At 36.8% G+C, this 22,056-nt stretch overlaps 1 protein-coding gene across 7 annotated transcripts; it reads right to left on the bottom strand.

Moving 5' to 3' along the window:
• Positions 1–108: 108 nt before the first annotated feature.
• Positions 109–21,644, bottom strand: prdm10 (PR domain containing 10). Of its 7 annotated transcripts, none has more exons than XM_083552621.1 (23): positions 20,747–21,644; positions 16,191–16,332; positions 14,418–14,579; positions 13,492–13,551; positions 12,969–13,073; positions 11,699–11,879; positions 9,762–10,003; positions 9,427–9,627; positions 9,252–9,324; positions 8,610–8,727; positions 8,422–8,539; positions 8,041–8,322; positions 7,240–7,584; positions 6,988–7,143; positions 6,508–6,687; positions 6,269–6,379; positions 5,848–6,048; positions 5,451–5,594; positions 5,124–5,294; positions 4,140–4,223; positions 3,670–3,811; positions 2,177–2,277; positions 109–1,309 (listed from the first exon to the last, which is right to left on the bottom strand). In XM_083552621.1, exons 2-23 carry the CDS (start codon positions 16,263–16,265, stop codon positions 1,118–1,120), a joined length of 3,444 nt encoding a protein of 1,147 aa, XP_083408747.1. In that variant the 5' UTR covers positions 16,266–16,332; positions 20,747–21,644; the 3' UTR covers positions 109–1,117. The 7 variants fall into 7 exon arrangements, with proteins under 7 accessions (XP_083408747.1, XP_083408742.1, XP_083408746.1 ...); XM_083552616.1 differs by having other exon boundaries at positions 4,086–4,223; positions 20,684–21,643; XM_083552620.1 differs by having other exon boundaries at positions 20,684–21,643.
• Between the last annotated feature and the right edge of the window lie 412 nt (positions 21,645–22,056).

The raw sequence follows: 22,056 nt of genomic DNA, 5'->3' as shown, positions 1-22,056 counted from the left end.
GAGTTCTAAAATAAACACTTCATTTTTCATACATGCCATTTTGATAAAAAAAAAAAAAAAAAATACTATTTAAATACAACCTGCATTACACAATCTCTTATACTGGCATCTATTAACTCCTTTTATTCATTGAAAATGAAAACTGTATAAGAGGAATCATTTATACCTGCACATGCAGCGGCTCTACGTTTCCACAAAATCTCTTCATTCGTTTATTATTCAAAATAATAGATTGTTCAGTGATAATACCTTTGCCGGAAACCTCGTAACATTTTCCACAACAAAGACACAAAAGAAGAACTACACAAGTGTCTAGCTGCAAAAATTGTTATTAAGAAAGAAGAAAAAAAAAAAAAGGGATAATTATTTTTCACTGCAGTGCTCATAAGTGTGTGTCAACCTCGGTGTCCCAGGTCACCCGCACCAAAATTTGGGATACACAAGTGTTTACAAAGAAAATAATAAATTCGTGTCAGTATTAGAGACATGATAATATTTTCTTGAGACAAGGTGCTTACACATGTTAATCTCTAACAATACGAATGAAAAAGCTAATCTTTACATTGAACATCTCTTCCTCTTTAAATTGTGGCTTGATTTAGCCTTTTTGATTTGTGATTTTTTTTGGTTATAAATATCCAGCTCACTGTAAGCAAAAGCCATATGCCAAATAAATACTAAACATCCATGAATCAGAAAATTCATTAGTTGCACAGTGTAAGCAGCTTTAGTACATATTCACACAAACCAAATGTAACGCTACAAACCAAAAACCACAAGTCAACATTTTAAAACATACATGAATAACAGGAAAACAAAAAAAAAAAGGGATGTAGAAATGAATTCAAGAGATTTGATTATTCTATACATTTTATACATTCAGTGTCAGATTAATCAGAGATTGTTAATCTAGCCTGAAAGCAAGACTCTAAAATGTCATATTGAGCAAAATTACAGATAAACCAAAAATAAAATCTGCTCAAAGTCAGACTCAAAGAAATCTCTCATGTAAAGTAGTATCTCAACATAAAAATAAAGATTCATTTAAATAAAATGATGAATAAACAGTGAGTTAAAATCATGACAGGCTAATAAAGGCAACAGGACACATACAGATTTAAGGTTTTGTAATCTGCACTTCACTCGCTCCAGATCCATTAGTTGTGGTTTTGATTATATACTGGGTGGTAGACTGTTGACTGGCAGATGGCTGCTCCAGTGGGTCACCGTTTACCTCAGTGGTAGTGGGTGGGGCATTATCTTGTTTATTATCCAACTCTGTCTGCCCCTCAGAAATCACATAATGAGTCTGTAAGATAAGCAAAATGATTTAAACATCAATTGCAAACATTACAACAATTACAATTTCAACATGAACTGCTTCTGAATTTCAGCCATTTAGGAAAACATTGAGTGTTCATAGTATTTCAAAACAGATGATTATATTTTTTTGTCAAACTCACTACAACATAACATTTTGCTATCATACGTGTTAGAACAGTCAGTCAAAGCTCTGTAAGATTTTGTCAAAATTACTCACTCTCGTGCCTGTTTTCTAATATTGTGTGTAGATAAAATACACTATATTCTCTGTAAGTCCAACGTATTTATTTATATATAAATACACACACGCACGCACGCACGCACGCACGCACGCACGCTCACACACTGCCATTTTGCCCATTAGGCAGACTTTGCTGCTTTACCTAATTTTTTTTTTTTTCTAGCAAAATTTAATTAAATTGGATTTTTACAATGTGTTGGCTTTTATATAATGTCTATTATACAAAACTGTTTAATAGAATATATTTCACACTATACAGGAGGTCTTCTCATCTATAGATATTAAATATTTCCTATTTTTATATGAGCTAAGTCATATTAACTAAAGATAAAATTGTGTTAACAGAGTAAACTTTGACTCAAAATAATGACCTAAAATATTTCTTTAATTTGATTTCTGCCGAACATTTGCATTTGCAAAACAAAACTCTAAGGGATCCAGATTGCTCACTTGTATATGTTGAAACAACAAATAGTTTTAAATTGTAGTCTGCAAAATCTATCAGGTTTATATGGTATAAGGCTTATGTCCTAAAGTTTAACTGATTAAAGTAAATGCATAAGCAGAATTCTGACAAAGGTAATATAAGCCTTGCTCATTTCAGTGTCTCACCGTTTTAACTTGGCTGCTGTTAGCAGCTGCAGTGACAGGTGTGCCAGCATCCGCCAGTACGTACTGAGCATGAGGCAAAGCCATCATCTGTATCTCTGAGGCTAAAACAGAAATACAAAATAAAAGTTGGAACATTTATAGTTGCTCTAAAAATTATTCAACCTTTCCTGAGACAGTAACAGTTTAGAAATGTAGGCTTTTACAAAGAACTAGTATGTGTTACAATCATCTGTGTATCAGGTGAGTCACCTATACAAATTGATAATGAAAACATATGATGTGAACCCCTATATTGGATATAAGGCAAGAAAGCACTTAAACTTCCAAAAGACACAGTGGGTAGTAATATATCAGATAATCAAAAACACATTATACAGCAGTAAACATTCATTACGTATAGCTGGAAGAAAAACAAAAAAAAAAAAAACAGCAAAAACAAACTGATATTCAAACAGAACAGAACATGAGCTAATGAAGGCAACACCTGACCACACTCCACTCTTGAACAATGAGCCGACCTGAATATGCAAGAAGAAATTTAGCATATTAATTGAGATATTATTCTCAATGTAGTGCGTTCAGGCCCCAAATCAAATACTCAAATTGGGAAGCAGCAGTATGGGTCAGTGTTGACGGCAGATAATTGCATCCAAGCTACAATGGCAACGGCAATGTTTACTGTTGGATGGAAGGCCTGAATTTATAGAATCAGCTTCTGTATGCTGCCATGAAAACGAGTGCAACTGTCCACAGTCACCAGTGACTTGGACTGTTAACATGGACCTTGGTTAGAGATTTGGTAGACTGTTTGAGTGATGCAACTAAAGAACTATCTTGAACCCACAGATCAGAAGCATGTCTGATATAGGAAAGGCAAGGCTTTATCCCTTGATAAAGGGATAGCACGAGGTGGGTCAGTCATCTCAGGGTGGGGAACACGTTTCAGGATGGGTCCTGGAATATTCTTTAGTGGCCATGTCAGTCCCCAGATTTAAATGTAAAATGTATGGTGGTATTTAAAGAAAGCTGGGACGGCACTGAAACCAAAGAACATGGTTTCCAATAAATTGGAAGCTTTTGCAAATAAGGAATAGGCAAAGACTACAGTAAAGTGACAAAAGCTGGTGAGCACCAAGCAAAACATTTGTTTAATTATATTAAGTGTAAAAAAAAAAAGCTCCACAAAATATAAACATAGAGAGTTGAATAATTTTGGACAGGAACATTTTGGGGGGAGAAATATTTCTTTTAAACTGTTTCTTTTGGAATGTAGTAAACCCTACTTTCAGTCTCAAAGAAATCACTTGAACATAGAGTAATTCCTTCAACTGCTTTCGGAAGCCTTTGCGGATAATATTTCACTACATTTTATTAATATTGCCAGACTTGTTTGCATTTTAAGGGACAAATGAATATCAACCACATCCAGATTTACTATAAACCCTCTACTGAAACCTGCAAGGAGCACATTAAAAGCAAATATGCAAACTTACGGTAATTCCGATAGTTCCAGTTGCTAGGCAAGTAAGCATGCTGAACTGTCCCTTGTGTTTGACCGGTTGATGTTTGTAGGCGACCTGAATTTAAGTCCTGTGCTGCTTGTTGAGAAGAAGGGCTTAAAGGTTGGCCAGTGACCTAATTGGGAAGATTTAATAAATGAGCAACAATGATAGGTTAAAAAAATAACCAAAGACATTTATTTATGATGGTGACAAACACCAAATGAAACCAATCCAAGCCGGGTTCAGTGTTTCCCTGAAATCATTTGATACAGTTTGATATTGTTCAGTCTCAATATCAATATCAAAATCATACACAACATGCTTGGTCAGAAAAATGACTATAAGGATCCGTGGTATTAAATCATCTGTGTGCAAAGCAGCAAAAACAATTATTAGTGCATGCAAACCTGCGCACTGGCCTGCACAGTCCCCACAGCTTCAGAAACCTGGATGTGTTGTACCTGAATGGAGTGCTGAGTAAAGCCATGAGGATCCTGCAGCTGGGTCATATCAACTGTTGAGTGCTGGGACTGGGATGTTGATGGCTGAAGAGAAGAAAGCACAAGATTTTAAAGATGTTATAAAAACACATAGCATGTTTCTTACAAGCATGTACATTCATGGAAGAAAGAAAATACACCCTTAACCAATTCTATGTTTATATTTTTCAGGGCCTAAGAGAAAAAATGTGCAGTGTTAACCAGCATCTATAACGAAGAGGAGAATGGGAGAATGGAATAGAATATCCTCTAATAACTAATAACCGCAAGTGACCCAAAAAAATAAATCATTGCACAACAGATCTTTCAGCAGCAAAGAAAGAAAAACTAATTACACCCTGTTGGTAAGTAAAACATAGAACCTTCTAGTAAAGAGGTAAATATTTTCTAAAGAAGTTTATGTCATCATTTTGGAAAGAAATTGAGTCACTCACTGCTTTATAACATTTCTTAAGTTTGTCTAATGTTAAAGGGCATTTATTTATCTGAATCCATTTGTAAACATTGCACACTGTAGAATAATTATTTTGAGATGGCCTTATAATCCTTCACATTTATGAGCAACCACAATTGCTCCTCATGACTGATGCACCTTTTATTTTGGCATGATTGAGACGCATTTGAGTGCTCCAAAACACAAATATAAATAAAGAACAATAAATAAATACAAATTCTGCTTCAAGAAAGTAGTGACGCTTTTCTTGAACTAATCTAGCGCATTTCGTTGGTAACGCATGGCTGCTAATTACACTTTCAATGTTTGTGCATGTAGAAAAGGGCATTCTTTTTTCCCCACCTGGTTTCTTATTGTAGGTTTAGTTTTTGGGCAAAAAAAAAAACCTAAATCACCTAAAAGCCCTGACTATTTTTGGCCCTATTAAATAAAAACATCTAAAACAAGGTGAACTTTTTGAACCCAATGAATTTTACTGGCTGTGCTCTTACCGGAGCAACCTGCACCACTTGCAACTGGATGTGCTGCGACTGGCTCAAACCCCCTCCAGCCTGAGTCACAGGTATATACTGGATCCTCTGGAAGTCTCCCTGCACTGTGCGGTAGTCTGTAGTCAAAGTTTGAGACAGCTCTGTCATTGCCTGTGTCAAAAGGTCTGTTGTCTAGGGAACAAAAGAAAGAGCATGAAGGGCACATGAATATGGATACACAAAATGCCATATCAAAAAGTGTACTATCGGGCAAGACTTAGTGATCACATGAAAGTGTGTATATAACCATTACCCATCTGATTTTATAAAGATATTGTGGGTTCTTACCACTACAGCCTCAGAAGTGGTACCATCGGTAGCGATGACTGCGGGAGTGCTGTTGATGACGGTTGTAGCTAAAGGAGGCTGAATGTTGTTGGTAAGTTGTGCAAATTCTGGATGTTTCTTACGGATGTGCTGCACCATCTTAGTCTGAACACAAGGAAACACATTTTAATAGGCCATTTTTTGAAAATATATGTACTTCTTTATTGCAAACCCAAAACCAAGCTTCCTTTCTCACTACCATAGAGGGACAATATTATGCTAAATTGACCTCAGGAATTTGTGTTTAGTATAAAAAAATTCATTATTGAAATGAAAAATTAATTGTACTGTAAATATGCCTTTTTGGCCTGGGAGTAAGAAATTCTGAGAAAGACCATGCTTAACCAAGCACACCTACCTTACTGCTATACTGCTTTGCACAGTGTGGGCAACAGACAGGGGCTGTGGCAATGGTGCCTGTTAGCTGAGTGTGGGTGCTCAGCATGGGATCTGGCTCCCCCGGCCTGGCAGGGCGCAGCTTCCGGATACTAGGTGGTAATTCGGCACCAGGGTGATTCTTTAGGATGTGAGCTTTGCGCTTACTTGCACTTTTATAAACCTGAAAAAGTGCAAAAATCAAGAAAGCAGCTACTGCAATATCTCAGAACAGGTTCCTCTTCATTCCAAATATAAAGCTTTCTCTGATATAGCTGTTGGCGATATTTTCGAAAGACAAATACATTGCTACCATTGCACATTTCATGGTGTTCAAAGTAGTAGTTCACTGGTGACATCTGATTAAGCTATATTTTACAAAAAGTATCCAATCCAGTGCTTACCTTATCACAATATTGACAAAAGTAATCTCTATTGGGTTTAATGATGGGGAGCGTCAGCTCAGGGACCTCCTCTATTCGCATGTCAGGGTGGCGCTTTGAAATGTGATTAACCTGCAATTAATTAAGCAATTAACACAATGATTCCTGAAAGAAGCATTAGGAAAATTGGATGCATTATATTAGGCAAGATCTTTAATAAACACAAAATGATATTTGTTTAAGAAAGAGAAGGTTGTCACCAGCATTCCTCTCCGACGGAAGCCCATCATGCAGAGCCGGCACTTAAACATAAAGCTCTCAAAGTCAGTGGTGGGCTCCTTTTGCTTCAGAGACTTTGTGCGGTGGATGCGATCGGCTTTCTTGGCCTCGCGCTCTGGGTTGTGCATGCGTTGCATGTGCTCCCGCAATTTATCTTTTCTCTGTGTAATAAATGTTGGTTTTACATTTATTTTTTTATAGATATTAAGCAAACTTACTAATAAGACAGAACTTAAGAATTTTAGTTACTTCAATTTCAATATGTCATTATTATGACATGTACAGAATTTATAGAAATAAAACCATAATAATTCATAATTATTATTATTATCATCAATGCAAGACAGCTGCAACAGAGGCAAGACAGATGTCCCTCAGATGGCATGAGAAAAAAAATTATTGAGGGCTGTGAAACTGACTGACCAAATAAAGCAGTCAGATAACGATAAAAGCAAGTTTACCTTGAACTGCTTGCCACATGTTGAACAAAGGAAGTCTTTGCGATCCGAGTGGCGCAGCATGTGCAGCCGAAGCTTGTCTGGACGGCAGAAGGCTTTATCACATTCCATACACTGGAATATTTTTTCTGAGTGGAAGCTCCGCACATGCTTTTTTACCTGCTCATATTAACAATAATGATGAAACATGCAGGAAAACAAGTGATTAAAGCTAAACTGTCTACAATAATCAAGTCAACATGTGCTGTACAATACCTGTATAAAATCTGTGAAAGTCTTTTTGCAGGAGGGACAAGAGAAGCAGCCATTGACTAAATGAACACTGACATGCTCTTTGAGCAGCTCCAGCCTGTCATAGGACTCGGTACAAAATAGGCACGCGTAGTTGCGCTGTTCCAAGTGCATTTGAAGATGCTCCTCCAGTACTGAACTACTCAAAAATCCTTTGCTACATTGGTGACAGGTGTATCGGCATCCTTCCCTGCTGTGGTAGCGCATGTGTTGCTCTAGTTTATCCTTTTCCCGAAAGGCTTTTCCACAAAGTGTACACTTGAAGGGGCGGAAGGACTTCCTTATGAAGAGGTGCTGAAGGGCAGCATTCTAAAAGAAAGAAGTTTTGAGAAAAGAGGTGACTATAATACAAAGACAAGACAAGGACACAAAGTCTTAATCTGTGACAAATTTTGTAATAATGATCAGAACAATTGTATCTTATGCTAGTTAAAAAAAATAATAATAATTTTTATATTTTATATATATATATATATATATATATATATATATATATATATATATATATATATATATATATATATATATATATATATATGCAGAAGATGCAGAAGTTCTGCACGTCCAATGTGTCATTCACAACACTATGTAGATGGTCCTTCCCCCTAGCCTACATTAGACCTACCTGCAAGTCCACCTTAATATGCAGCATTCAGTGAATGAGAGACAAAGACACAAGCTAATGTCAATCAGCACCACTCTTATGTTAAAGCATTACATTTCACAGATTAGGTTGATGTAAGCACTTTCAGGGCATGCTCTTACCCGAATCCTCCGGGCACGCCTCATATCCTGGGGAGTGAGATGGGAATCTGTAGTAACTGGTGTATTTTGGTCCTCTTTTTCAGCCTGTGTATCATTAGTAGGTGAGGTTTGGGATTCAGCAGCATTCACTTCATTTAGCGTTTCAGTCTGTCCTACTCGGGTCTCTAATGTACCACTTGTAACAGTTTCCACAGTGTCTTCTCCCAGCTCGTCCACCTTTAGACCGTTTATAACCCTTCCTGCCTGTTCCTCGTAGGGGAGTTTTGAAAATGCCAGAAAATCCTATAACCACAGGAGGTACCAGCTAAGTAATACATAAAAAGTGTAATAAAAAAAACAAAAGTGTTAAAAATGAATAATAACAACACTATCTGATCATACCTGGCTTTTATCTGCTCCCTCTGCTGGAGTTTCCAGACGGATAAATTTCGGTCGTCTGCCTGGCCGCCTCCCGGTACTGAACCGTTTCCTGCCCCGTCCTCGCCTACGTGCTTTTGGCCTACACAACAAAGAAATTCTAAATCTATCCCCACGCTATAATGTTAACTGTAAAACAAAAAGGTTTGCACCTTTGTATGAGGTCCAGTTTGTCATCATGCATATTAAGATGTTGTTGGAGCTGCTCTGAGCTCATGAAACGCCGGTTACACTCATAACATGGCCAGTTCTTCTCCTGCTCTCGTAGAACTAAGTAAAGAACATTGTGTTTTTCATCACAAAAAAAAAAAAAAAAAAAAAAAAACACACGAAGTATAAAATTATGAGTTCTTGGGGAGTTCACTTTGACATTTTCACTTTGGTTAACAGTACCTACATTACCCACAATGCTGTTTAACTGTTGCTGATGGTGCCGCTAGTTAGAAAATGGCTCTTGCTTAATTTCTACCTCAAGCAACAAGCACAGCAGTGCTTCAGTAATGTAGTCTATCCAGCTTACTCATCTTTTCATCCGTGCACTCTGCTCCAACAGAACAGCTAAACAACCAACTAAACATCGGCACGGCTGAACTGCATTGTGGAATTGCACTGCAATCTGACGGTTATCATTCATTTTTGAGACCTTTGTTACCCACATATTGGGCACTTTCCAATAGGAGTAATGGAAATACAGCAACAACAAATATCCATTAGAATCACTATTATATACAATCAGAAACAGAAGTAATAGTAAAAACTATTTTGACCAGTAATAATAAAATAATAATAACTACCTTTCCTCTCTTCTTCTGTGATTTCATGAATCTTTTTATTCACAAACTCTGCATATGATGCAGCATACCAGACCTGAAAAAGACATGAATGTTCACTTCAGCAAAGTTACAGGGGGAGGAAAAAAGACATTTATTTTAATATTCTTAATACAACATACTCACTGCTGATGCTTACCTTAAGCTCCTGTTTTGGTGGAATGTTTCTGATGGTGGTGTAGAAGATGTCTGAGCCATACTGGTAGGCCACCAGGTTCTGTTCCATGTGGTTTTCCGCAGGACGGACAAACATCATCCAGTTACAGCGATCTTCATCAGACAGGTTTATCCACATGTCCTCTGATTGTTCTATGTCTTTTTGTGGGTCTGACATGCATAACTGCAGAGGATCCATATGAACAGTCAGAAACCAAAACTATAAACACTGTTTTTTTATTGACTTATTCCCAGTAGACCAGTTTAAGAACAAAAACATACAACAAAACAACATCATTTAAATATAGTATCTCATACTTTAAGCTGAAATTGGGTGCCCGGCAGTTCACTGTGTGGCATCAGTGGCCCCTCCACGGGTCCAAACTGTGTACGCTTGGGAATGCGCCTTTTAGAGAAGACACCCCCCTGAAAGTGGTCAATGTAGAGGATGAGAGGGAGGCTAGCACGAGCTTTGGACATCACAGGTCTGTTAACAACTGGGTAGAGGGGACCATGCTTCAAGCACTCGCCTGGGTTGGCATTATTACATTCCTCACACCCTGTAATAGAATATAGTTACACACAGTGCAGATGTTAGAATGAAAGACAAACTTAATATCGATCTGTGACTTGACATTTGACAACAATATTATATCGTCAACTCAATAATGCATCCAGGATAATAATTTGTTGTTAATGCAGCAGTTTAGTGCAGACTACACGTTCACAATATATTAATAATGGTCCCTTTACACTACTGCATAGGATGGCAATTACTTAAGAGCAGTTTAGTGTTATACATAATACATGCAATCAATTGCAGACAAGGCTCACACACTACACAAATGCAAGAACCTTCAATTGTTTGTCACTATTTCATACTGAAATAAAAAAAGGGCAGACTGAGAAGAAAGAACGGAGAAACCCCAGTAGTGCTGTTTTTATACTGTTTGGGTAAGGGAACTCTTAAAAGCATACCAAGATATTCTAGACAACTGTATGCTTTCAAGATATAGTTGAATTATGTATAGAAACATAATTTATTTTCTTTTTATTTCTTTTTTATTGCGCATTTTATCTTGTCATCACACTAATAAATGGATGATGAATAAGGTTTGCAGATGTGCTGCACATTAAAACAGGGATTCACACTACTTGATACAATGCTGACAAAATTAAACACACTTTTAGGGGAAAGTTTTTGAGATTGCAAATAGATATGAAGTCACAACACTGACCAATTCAAACAAACAGTGAGTGTACAGTTTGTTATAGTTTTACATAATATGTGGACTGAAACATGTTTGTTCCTAAAGTTGGAATAAAAGTACATGCCTTTAAACAAATGACACAAAACACTGACGTAAAACTGTCCAACACTAAATTGTCTTTGGCGGAAAAAGTATATGAACCTCTAGTAATATAAATTTATTTAAAGAGCCAATTGAACATCTGTCAGGGGTTTCAATCAAATTAATAGCAAACAAGCCAGATTTTAGAAAGCCCTTTAATGTTTGAAGAACAAAATAGAAAGTCCACCATTAAGTCTGGTCTTCACCATACAGGTTTATTAATGCGAACCATGACATGTTCAAAAGAGAATTCTAAAAGTAAACTAAGAATAAACAATGCATTTCAAAATTAGAAATTGTTTCCAAACATGAAGCATTTCTTGATATTGTTGATAGACTTATAAATCCTAGATGAGTAAATACTTACAGGAGAAAGTCAGGGCATGTGTCCATTAACTGAAGCTTAACCATAAGACAATGACCGTAAGCACACAAAAGTGTACAAGCAAATGCTTAAAGCATCCATTTAGTCCAGATGTTAACGGAGTAGAAATGTTGAGAATGGACTTAAAATAAGCGTACGAAATATGTATCTTTATCCCAGAGTTTAAGGCCAAAAGGGCAAAATACCTCCAACCTGGAGAACAGAACTGTCCAAGAGTTAATATTAACTCGATAATATGGATTTGCTTTTTTGAGTGTAAATATCAGTTACTTAAACTGAAATTCACTTTTTTTTCAACAAAGATATTTTTGGTTAAATCAATAAATATAGAAACTATCATTTGTTTATACCATTCTTAAACTGGGTTTATCAAGTTTCAGGAGTTTAAGATGAAAATCTGATCGCATTTCATAAATCAGGTTACACAATCATCACAAACCATCATTTATTAATACTCTATCAAGAAAGCATTGATACATTCACACTAAAATTCATCACTAATGAAATTCTGCCCTTACACAGATGCTGAGGGGTAAACGGTTGAGGTGGCCTGGGTTCCCAATCGTCCAAATCTGAATCATCTCTATTATCATCGTCATCATCTTCTTCATCCTCAGAGTCCACAGTAGAGTCTGTAGCTGCGAAGGGACTGACTGAGGGCTCTGTGATCGTAGGGAGAGTATTGTCGGAGAGCTGATTCTAAGTGGGGAAGGGAAACATTTTTTGTTATGTTAATTATATGACAATTTGACATTCGTCAATTACAGAATCCCGTATATTTGAGCAGTCAGCACAAATTCAAAGTTTGTTTGCTAATGTATTTAGTCCTTAAACTACATACAGCATTTATTGTAACAATGTTGTAGGTCTCATGGAAACAATATATCTTACTATAAACTATTAAAATACATCAAAAACATGTATATAAATAATAATAAAAATAAATAAATAAATTATGGAGCCTGGTCCAGCCAGCAGGCACTCCAGCATCACCCACAGTGGCAGGTTAAGCCATACCCCACATCACAGCACAGAATCAGCAAACCTGGACATCACACATTTTGTAATTGGTCTTCGGGATCTTAAGAGAAACCCTCAATCTAGTGTTTAACCCAGTAAAAATTACTCTGTGTGATAGTTGCATGTTATGTACAGCATGTTTTGCTATCCACCAGGAAAAAATAACTAAAAAAATAAATAAATAAATAAAAATAAAAATTATCCTTTCATTAATTGAGTTCCCCTTGAAAATTATTGGTATGGACTGCATGGGGGCATCACTTTGTGTTTGCCCTGGTGGATTAGTGCAATACCCAGAAGCCCTTCCTCTGCACAATATTACAACATGCAGCATTGTGTAGGCACTCTTCAATTAATCCCCCAGTTCAAAATCCAGTTATTATCGATCCAATATATTTGTTTGTCATATATGGAGTGTGAGACTACTAAACATTTGGCATGTCTGGTAATAATATCTGCATTAAAATATACTGTATTGTGGTAATGTATTACCATGTAGGGATGGCAATATATTGCTAATATGTCACACAAGCCTATTGTTTAAAACACTGCAAATAGCAGTTTCTTGATGTGGAAGAAAAAAAAAAAAACCACTGTTACTTTGAAACAATATGCTTCCTGACTCATTTACAATTGATAGTTCAAATATTAAGAGCAACATCTACATTCATAACCAATTGTTACGCTTGTCTACTGTAGCCATCAGATGCAATGATTATAATGACACGACTGCTTAGACCTCCCTGTTGATTATGCCCTTTACCTTACCTGTGACACAGGTTCCAGTATAGCTTGTGGGGCATCTGCTACATTGCTGAGTACATGTAGATTTGCAGCATTCATGTTCTGGCCACCTGGCAATAACACTGTGACCTGTGTCAGAAAAGATACAATAATTACTTATTTACTGACAATTACTGATAATTACAGACCTATAAACCAGGAGTTGTTTTTATGGGGATGCTATTAACTGTAAAACTAATTGATCAAACTTACATAAAACATTTTATGATCATAATCTAGGTGTGCCTACTATTTGAAATGTATGAATCAGTATTTTAGCTATAAAGCACAAACAGATTCTTATCTTTGAATCTTCACTGAACACAGGGTTCAAGGATATGAAGGGTACACAGGGTACGATTTCCACCTTTGCATTTATTAAAAAATAAATAAAATTACCACAAACCCTGTGGTTATGCTTCATGTCTCTCTGGGGTCCCATAACCCAGTTAAAGAAACATTGTTAAAAACAAAAGAATCTCGATGAATTCAAACAAAGCTTGCATACCTGTTGAGTTGTGCCATCCTGCTGAATGTATGCCACTTGGGGCTGGTCTGTAAACACGGCCTAAACAAAGAGACAGGACTCCCTTAAGTAATCTCAAGTAATCTCTAAACACATGCATGCTCATTTATCAGTATGTAGTTTTGTTTTGAAATACAAAACATGAATTTGATCAAGTGAATTTATTATAAACATGCATTTGAGGTGATATATAAGAAACCCAGCTTTAACTTTCTGATAATTAGAGCTATATGAATTAAACAACACCCATTTTACTAGTGATCATAAATACTGGAACACGCAGCCAACAGCTCTGTCTAGATGACAATATGTGCCCTTTTATACTTATTATTTTAAAAATAACCACCTCGATTTTAGGTATTTATGAACCACTTGAAAGACTTAGAGTAGAAATGCAGAGGCCATACTAGAAAATGAATCACGAAAAAGTTCTGAAACTCAAGCACAGTGGAGGTCATGGCTGGGGTAAGAAAGGCTGCTTCTGGAACAGGCTCAGCAATCTTTGTAGATGATGCAACCCATGATCATAGCATGATCATCAAAAAAATTAATTCAGAAGGGTGCAGAAACATTCTGACTGGATATTTACAGAGAAATGCAGCCAATCTAATAAAGAGGAACTTTAACAAACAAAAAAAAAGGAATGTATTGAGGTAAAAATGTGAAATGCCCTAAAATTGAGAACTAAAATTGAGTGGTCTGCAATGAGAGGTGGCATGCTTTATGTTGTTTTACACATCTAAAGAAAAATATTAGTTAATGAACATATTTTTTGTTTAATATGCTATTATAGTATATTGCATATATATGTGTCTACATATACAAATCTAATTGTGTGTATGCATGTGTGAGTGAGGAAAAAAAGAGAGAGAGATAGAGAGAGATCTAAGAAAGTTGGGCTATATCACCTGTGCTCCATCAGCAGGGTGTATGTAGACCAGTGTGTGTTCGGCAGTCTCCACTGAGGTGTAGGAACTTCCATCAGCAGTGTATACAACCTGCTGTTGCCCTCTGTCTGGTTGTTCTCCACTGTATACAATTTGAGCCACAGTTCCACCCTCAAAATGAACCTATGAATGACCAGGAGAGCATACAGTTACAAACCTAAAAACTCAGCAAGAGTACCTACATTAAGTGTTATAAGGATTAGAAGGGTTATAGGAAGAAAAAAAAACACATTGAAACTATATGAACATTATCAAAAATTTAAACAAAAATGACAATGATCTATCCAGATAAAATATTGTTTTAACAAGTTCTAAAACAACAACAATAAGTGTCTGTGCTAGCATGATTATAAGACAGTATAGTCAACACATTTTGCACTAGATTTTCCAAACAAAGTAGTTTAGTGTCCTACTACTGTGATTTATAGATTTCTTTTTACTATTTTCCATAATGCTCCACGAGCTTCATGACTTATTTTTTAAAGCCAAAACAATAAGAGCAGGGAATAAAACCAGAAATGTTTTTACCAATTTATTTAATCAAAAACACTAAACTTCATGTTCTGTTGTCTGATCTTTCATGTAATTTAAATATAGATTATAATATGAGATATATGGATGTGTATATACTTGCGTATACTTGCGTACAGTATTTTCCTCAATAGACATTATCCAAAGGAAAACTATGACAGAATAAATAATCCAACAAGATTTTCCTCAACTTCAGCATCAGAACATGAAGGCTGATGACACTTAGATGACTAATGCAAATTGGCTGGGTGAAAACAGGGTGTTTTAGTGTTAGACTCAGTCACCCATCATATATTTTATGACATCTGATATTGCCGTTGTTCTCATTTTACAAAATGACAAATATACTTCTTCAATAAATCTGTTCTATGTTCAATTTATCTGATCTGAATGCACCAAGATTGTACATCTGCTACCCCACTATATGATATGAGACACCCTTGAATTTGTAGACTAGCTGTAAGCCAAGAGACACAAGCTCACAATAAATTAGAGTTCTACAAAAAGTCGTCAAGATTTGATTAAAAAAAAAATTGTTTTTGTCTCTTCTTTAGGGTCAAAACCAACTCATCTCCATGGTCCTAGTGAAAAAATGAATAATTTTGAAATAATGTGTCTTGATGGGAGCGAAGTTCCTTCGATTTGCTTCTGATATATCCCATCTAATCCCATGGTCATACCTGTGGGAGGAATTTCTAAAAAAATTCTCATGCACAACAGCAGATGGAGCAATTTTGTACATTTGTATAGATGGGAGGACAGAATGAACATGCCTGTCAGGGTATCAGTCTAAGGTAAAGAAAAGTATTTTGAAACCTTTGTTTTTGATATTTAATATAGTTCCCAGTGAATATATCCGCTTTAAATTTGCACACAATGCATTGTGACTTTTTTCAGTAAAATTTCAGTACAAATGTTTACACGCCCCTTTTTTTTTTTTATTAAAAATAAAACGAAATCAAAGTAAATGATGTAAGATTTTTCCACCTCTAATTTGATAGTACGACCATGCAAAAATTAAAATGACCCCCTCTCTGGTGTCTTTTATATAGGATTGAACTAAACACTGATAACTACTTATGGAAAAAAAAAAATGTTCTCACCATTTGGTCATGTTAGTTAGCCATTTTATAAGAGGTTGTTCAAAATAATAAACATGCGTTTACCTGTATCAAACAAATACAGCTGGAATTTATAAAGTACCTGTGCTGGATTGTTGGTTTCATTACTGGGGTTTTGATTCCACACCGAGGATGATTCCTGGTCCTCCATTGCCATCTTTTAAGGATAGCCTCAAATCCAGCACTGCATCCACTCAGCCAATAACAAGCAGCTGTGCCATGAACTAAAAAGAGAACCAAAATTTACAACAATAACAAAATCATTTGGATCACATTATGTCACACTGTGCCACACAACAAAATAATAGCATATTAAGATATAAACAGCTGGGTCCATAAGTGTTTGGACATCATTTTCATAATGTTATCACATCAAATAATGCAATCAAAATGTGATTAAAGTTTAGACATTCAGCTTTTTATTTTGGACCATTAAGCCTTTAGAAATGACACGCTTTTTTTTTCTTTTTTTAGTCAACTGGCCTAAAACAGTGTGAAAGAAACCCAAAAGCTTCTCAAGGCAGAAATGAAAATGTTCTGGGATGCTGAGACAGCACAACATCACCTGACACAAAGTTTTTCAATTACTGAAGAAAAAAATGAAATTGGAAAGTCTAAAACTCCAAGCAGCAACTGAAGGCTGCTGCAGTAACGGCGTAAAAGAAGAATCAGCATTTGGTAATGACCATGATTTCCAATTACTGACTGCAACTTAGTTGCATGCAAGTATATAAATAAAACATAGTTATAGGAATATGCTGAGTAAGTAAAAGAAATGGCTATAATTGAAACAGTAAAGGCTTTTTATCAGAAAATTATTTTAACTTTAATTTCACACACACACACACACACACACACACACACACACACACACACACACACACACACAAACACTTCATTATTTTCCTTAAAATTCTACAAACAATACCCCATAATGAAGACATGAAATAATTATGTTTAAAATCTTTGCAAGTTTATTACAAAAATAAATCACATGTGCATACACAGCCTTTGCTCAATAATTTGTTGAAGCATCTTTGGCACAAATTAAAGTCTTGTCTTTTGAGTATGATTTGGCACCTATTTTTGGGCAGTTTCTCTCATTCTTCTTTGCAGAACCTCTTAAGCCAATCATGTTGGACGGGGATTGTTGGCGCACAGCCATTTTCAGATCTCTCCAGAGATGCTCATTTGGGTTCAAGTCTGGGCTCCGGCTGGGCCACTCAAGGATATTCACAAAAGTCGTCCCGTAGCCACTCCTTTGTTATCTTGGCTGTTTGCTTAGGGTCGTTGTCCTGTTGAAGATGAACCATTACCCAAGTCTGAGCTCCAGAGTGCTCTGGAGCAGGTTCTCATCAAGGATCTCTATGTACATTGATGCATTTATCTTTCCCTTGATCCTGACTACTCTCCCAGTTCCTGCTGCTGAAAAAAAACATCCTCACAGCATGATGCTGCCACCACCATGCTTTACTGTAGGGATGCTATTGGCCAGGTAATGAGCGGTGCCTGGTTTCCTCCAGACATGACGCTCGGCATTCCGGCCAAAGAGTTAAAATCATGGTCTAAGAGTCCTTCAGATGCCTTTTGGCAAACTCCAGACAGACTGTCACGCCTTTTACTGAGGAATGGCTTCCGTCTGGCCACTCTACCATACAGGCCTGATTGGTGGAGTGCTGCAGAGATGATTCTGGAAGGTTCTCTCTCCACAAAGAAATGCTGTAGCTCTTTCATGTTCTTGTCAGCTCCCTGACTAAGGTGCTTCTACCATGATCGCTCAGTCTGGCCAAGCGGCCTGCTCTAGTCAGAGTCCTGGTGATGGGAACTTCTTCCATTTACGTATGATGGAGGACACTGTGCTCATTGGGACCTTAAATGCAGCAGAAGTTTTTCTATTCCCTTCCCCAGGTCTGTGCCTCAATACAATGCTGTCTCAGAGGTTTTTTATTGTTTATTGGTATTATGGGTTATTGTTTATAGAATTTTGAGATAAATAATAAATTTAATCCATTTTGGAATAAGGCTGAAACATAACAAAATGTGAACAAAGTGAAAGCACTTTGAATATTTCCGGTTGCACTGTGTGTATATTAATATATAAATAATATGTAATAATATGTAAATAAAATATATATATATATATATATATATACACATACATACATACATACACACACACACACACACACACACACACACACACACACACACACACACACACACACACACACACACACACACACACAGTACAGACCAAAAGTTTGGACACACCTTCTCATTCAAAGAGTTTTCTTTATTTTCATGTCTATGAAAATTGTAGATTCACACTGAAGGCATCAAAAATATGAATTAACACATGTGGAATTATATACATAACAAAAAAGTGTGAAACAACTGAAAATATGTCATATTGTAGTAAGTAGCCACCTTTTGCTTTGATTACTGCTTTGCACACTCTTGGCATTCTCTTGATGAGCTTCAAGAGGTAGTCACCTGAAATGGTCTTCCAACAGTCTTGAAGGAGTTCCCCGAGATGCTTAGCACTTGTTGGCCCTTTTGCCTTCACTCTGCGGTCCAGCTCACCCCAAACCATCTCGATTGGGTTCAGGTCCGGTGACTGTGGAGGCCAGGTCATCTGGCGCAGCACCCCATCACTCTCCTTCTTGGTCAAATAGCCCTTACACAGCCTGGAGGTGTGTTTGGGGTCATTGTCCTGTTGAAAAATAAATTATGGTCCAACTAAACGCAAACCGGATGGAATAGCATGCCGCTGCAAGATGCTGTGGTAGCCATGCTGGTTCAGTATGCCTTCAATTTTGAATAAAACAGTGTCACCAGCAAAGCACCCCCACACCATCACACCTCCTCCTCCATGCTTCACGGTGGGAACCAGGCATGTAGAGTCCATCCGTTCACCTTTTCTGCGTCGCACAAAGACACGGTGGTTGGAACCAAAGATCTCAAATTTGGACTCATCAGACCAAAGCACAGATTTCCACTGGTCTAATGTCCATTCCCTGTGTTCTTTAGCCCAAACAAGTCTCTTCTGCTTGTTGCCTTTCTTTAGCAGTGGTTTCCTAGCAGATATTCTACCATGAAGGCCTGATTCACACAGTCTCCTCTTAACAGTTGTTGTAGAGATGTGTCTGCTGCTAGAACTCTGTGTGCCATTGCCCTGGTCTCTAATCTGAGCTGCTGTTAACCTGCGATTTCTGAGGCTGGTGACTCGGATGAACTAATCCTCCGCAGCAGAGGTGACTCTTGGTCTTCCTTTCCTGGGGTGGTCCGCATGTGAGCCAGTTTCTTTGTAGCACTTGATGGTTTTTGTGACTGCACTTGGGGACACTTTCAAAGTTTTCCCAATTTTTCAGACTGACTGACCTTCATTTCTTAAAGTAATGATGGCCACTCGTTTTTCTGTACTTAGCTGCTTTTTTCTTGCCATAATACAAATTCTAACAGTCTATTCAGTAGGACTATCAGCTGTGTATCCACCTGACTTCTGCACAGCACAACTGATGGTCCCAACCCCATTTATAAGGCAAGAAATCACACTTATTAAACCTGACAGGGCACACCTGTGAAGTGAAAACCATTTCAGGTGACTACCTCTTGAAGCTCATCAAGAGAATGCCAAAAGTGTACAAAGCAGTAATCAAAGCAAAAGGTGGCTACTTTGAAGAACCTACAATATAACATTTTCAGTTGTTTCACACTTTTTTGTTATGTATATAATTCCACACGTGTTAATTCATAGTTTTGAAGCCTTCAGTGTGACTCTACAATTTTCATAGTCATGAAAATAAAGAAAACTCTTTGAATGAGGTGTGTCCAAACTTTTGGTCTATATATATATATATATATATATATATATACACACATATAGCTAGTTGTTATTTAAAAGAATATTAGGATGATGGTTAGCTGGTTGGGCCTAGAAATATCCTAGAAGTAACCTGGTCAGCGAACAAGCTATATGCTTGAATATTATCCCTTACACTACACACTCCTAGGTGTTCAGATATCTGAATAGAATCGTTTTAATGACTGTTAATGGAGAATATAAACGTGTAGCTCTAGCTAGCTGAACCATTTACAAGCTGGCAAACTGTAAATGCTTTATAGTGGTCCAAGTTTGAACTTTATCCTCTCCTACCATTTCCCTGCAGCTAAAATACACTGACCAGAACCTAGTAGTTACACTGCAAATGTGAGGAACGGTCAAATCTATTATGTCTCTGGGGTAGAAGGGGAAAGCGCGTTCAGTTCTGCGGGGAATTGGACGCAAATGTGCAGAAGCCTGCTTAAATCGGTGAACCTTGTGCTTAAATAAGACCAGGATGATTATCAAATATCTCATTCCGATACGCTGATTTTATTAATATTTGCACTCTTTCCCCCCTGTTTCGACCCGTCAGATTCAGTGATCCAGCCGGACCATACCACAAAAATCATAACGGCAGAAACACGGGTTTTTACTGCCCCGCGCTAGCATCATAATTGAAGATAACTACAGAGAGGCAGCCATTAACGTTACAGAGACACGGAGGCGGTCGTGTCTCTTCTCCTACATACCTTCGCCATCATTTTCACCAAACCGAGTGGAATTTTAAACGAGTTTAAATATAGGTAATAGACCTTTCGCTCCCTGCTTATAGTTGAGCCCATCCCAGTTTCTTCAGTAGAACAAGGAAGGAGAGTCTCCATTTTGGGTGGGACTAAACAACAATCCCGTCAAACAGACTTTTAAGATTTGTAGTGGACAATCAAAAGACGGTATGGAGTGAATCTTAAAAAAAAAAATAGAAACAGGTAGAAAAAAAGGTATAAGATTCTAAATTGACCGCACAATTAGGATTATTTAAACAAAACAATTCATGTTGGTCTTACCTCGGAATGGTAGCTGCAGAGATGGCCGCGCATTACCATAATCTGCCTAGCAACAAGGGGACAAGTGAAATAATGATTTTATTTATATGGGAAAAATAAATGCCAAAAATAGATATTTTTGCGGTTTGTTTTTTTAAACACAAATTTGTATATATTATTCTACTTGGATAGAGTTTATTTTCTTATCAACGCATTTAGCATGGCGTTGGAGTCGCATTGCAAACTCGGTACAGGGCCAATAGGAATGTGCCGCCATTTCTCTTAACCAATGAATAAAAAGTCTGTTTTAACCAATGAAGAGTCTCAGAAGCCCTGCGCGTCCTTAAAATATTTAAACCGTACAATAAATACAGTTTATGCCTTTTGGATAAAAAAAACACTAGAATTTAAGTTCAGAAAGTTAACTCATTCAGTCTCAAAAATATGTCTCATTTTGGACATATAAAGTATTCAGAAAGCATTAATATTTTCACATTTTTAATGTTACATCCTCCTGAAAAAAAGAAGCTTCTATTGTTTTGGATTTTCATCCAATTCTCCATTCCCCAATGACAAAGCAAATACAGATTTGTGATAACTTTACAAATGTCTTTTGGCACAGGTGGATTCCTCTATAGAAACATCTTAAAGATCATCCGAAGAAATTCGATGCACCCGAGCGAGTGTTGTAATCTGAATACTTGTTTATGTGATTAAAAAAAAACAAATGTACCTATGATTTATTTATTTATTTCTGTTTTGGGTTTGGGGTGTAGATTCATTAAAAAACAAATGTGAAAATATGAAGGATTTGTATAAAAAAAACAGTAGAATTTGACTGCAATAACTTTGAAGCAACATAAGTAAATAAAGAGTGGTTATAATGCTGAAAACAATAATGTGATAGCTTTTATATCTACAATTATGATATATTGTTTGCTTCAGACGGGATGCATTTCCATCTTTACAGCATAAAAGCGACAAAATATTGAATTTGGTGAATCTAGTCAACCTCATTACCTGTAGATATTGAACAGAGAAGTACAAATCTATTGGTTATTGGTTTCCGATAGATTTGT

Source organism: Silurus aristotelis, assembly GCF_946808225.1.
Source record: "Silurus aristotelis genome assembly, chromosome: 10".
Lineage (NCBI taxonomy): Eukaryota > Metazoa > Chordata > Actinopteri > Siluriformes > Siluridae > Silurus > Silurus aristotelis.
This window is presented reverse-complemented; position numbering and strand designations above follow the sequence as displayed.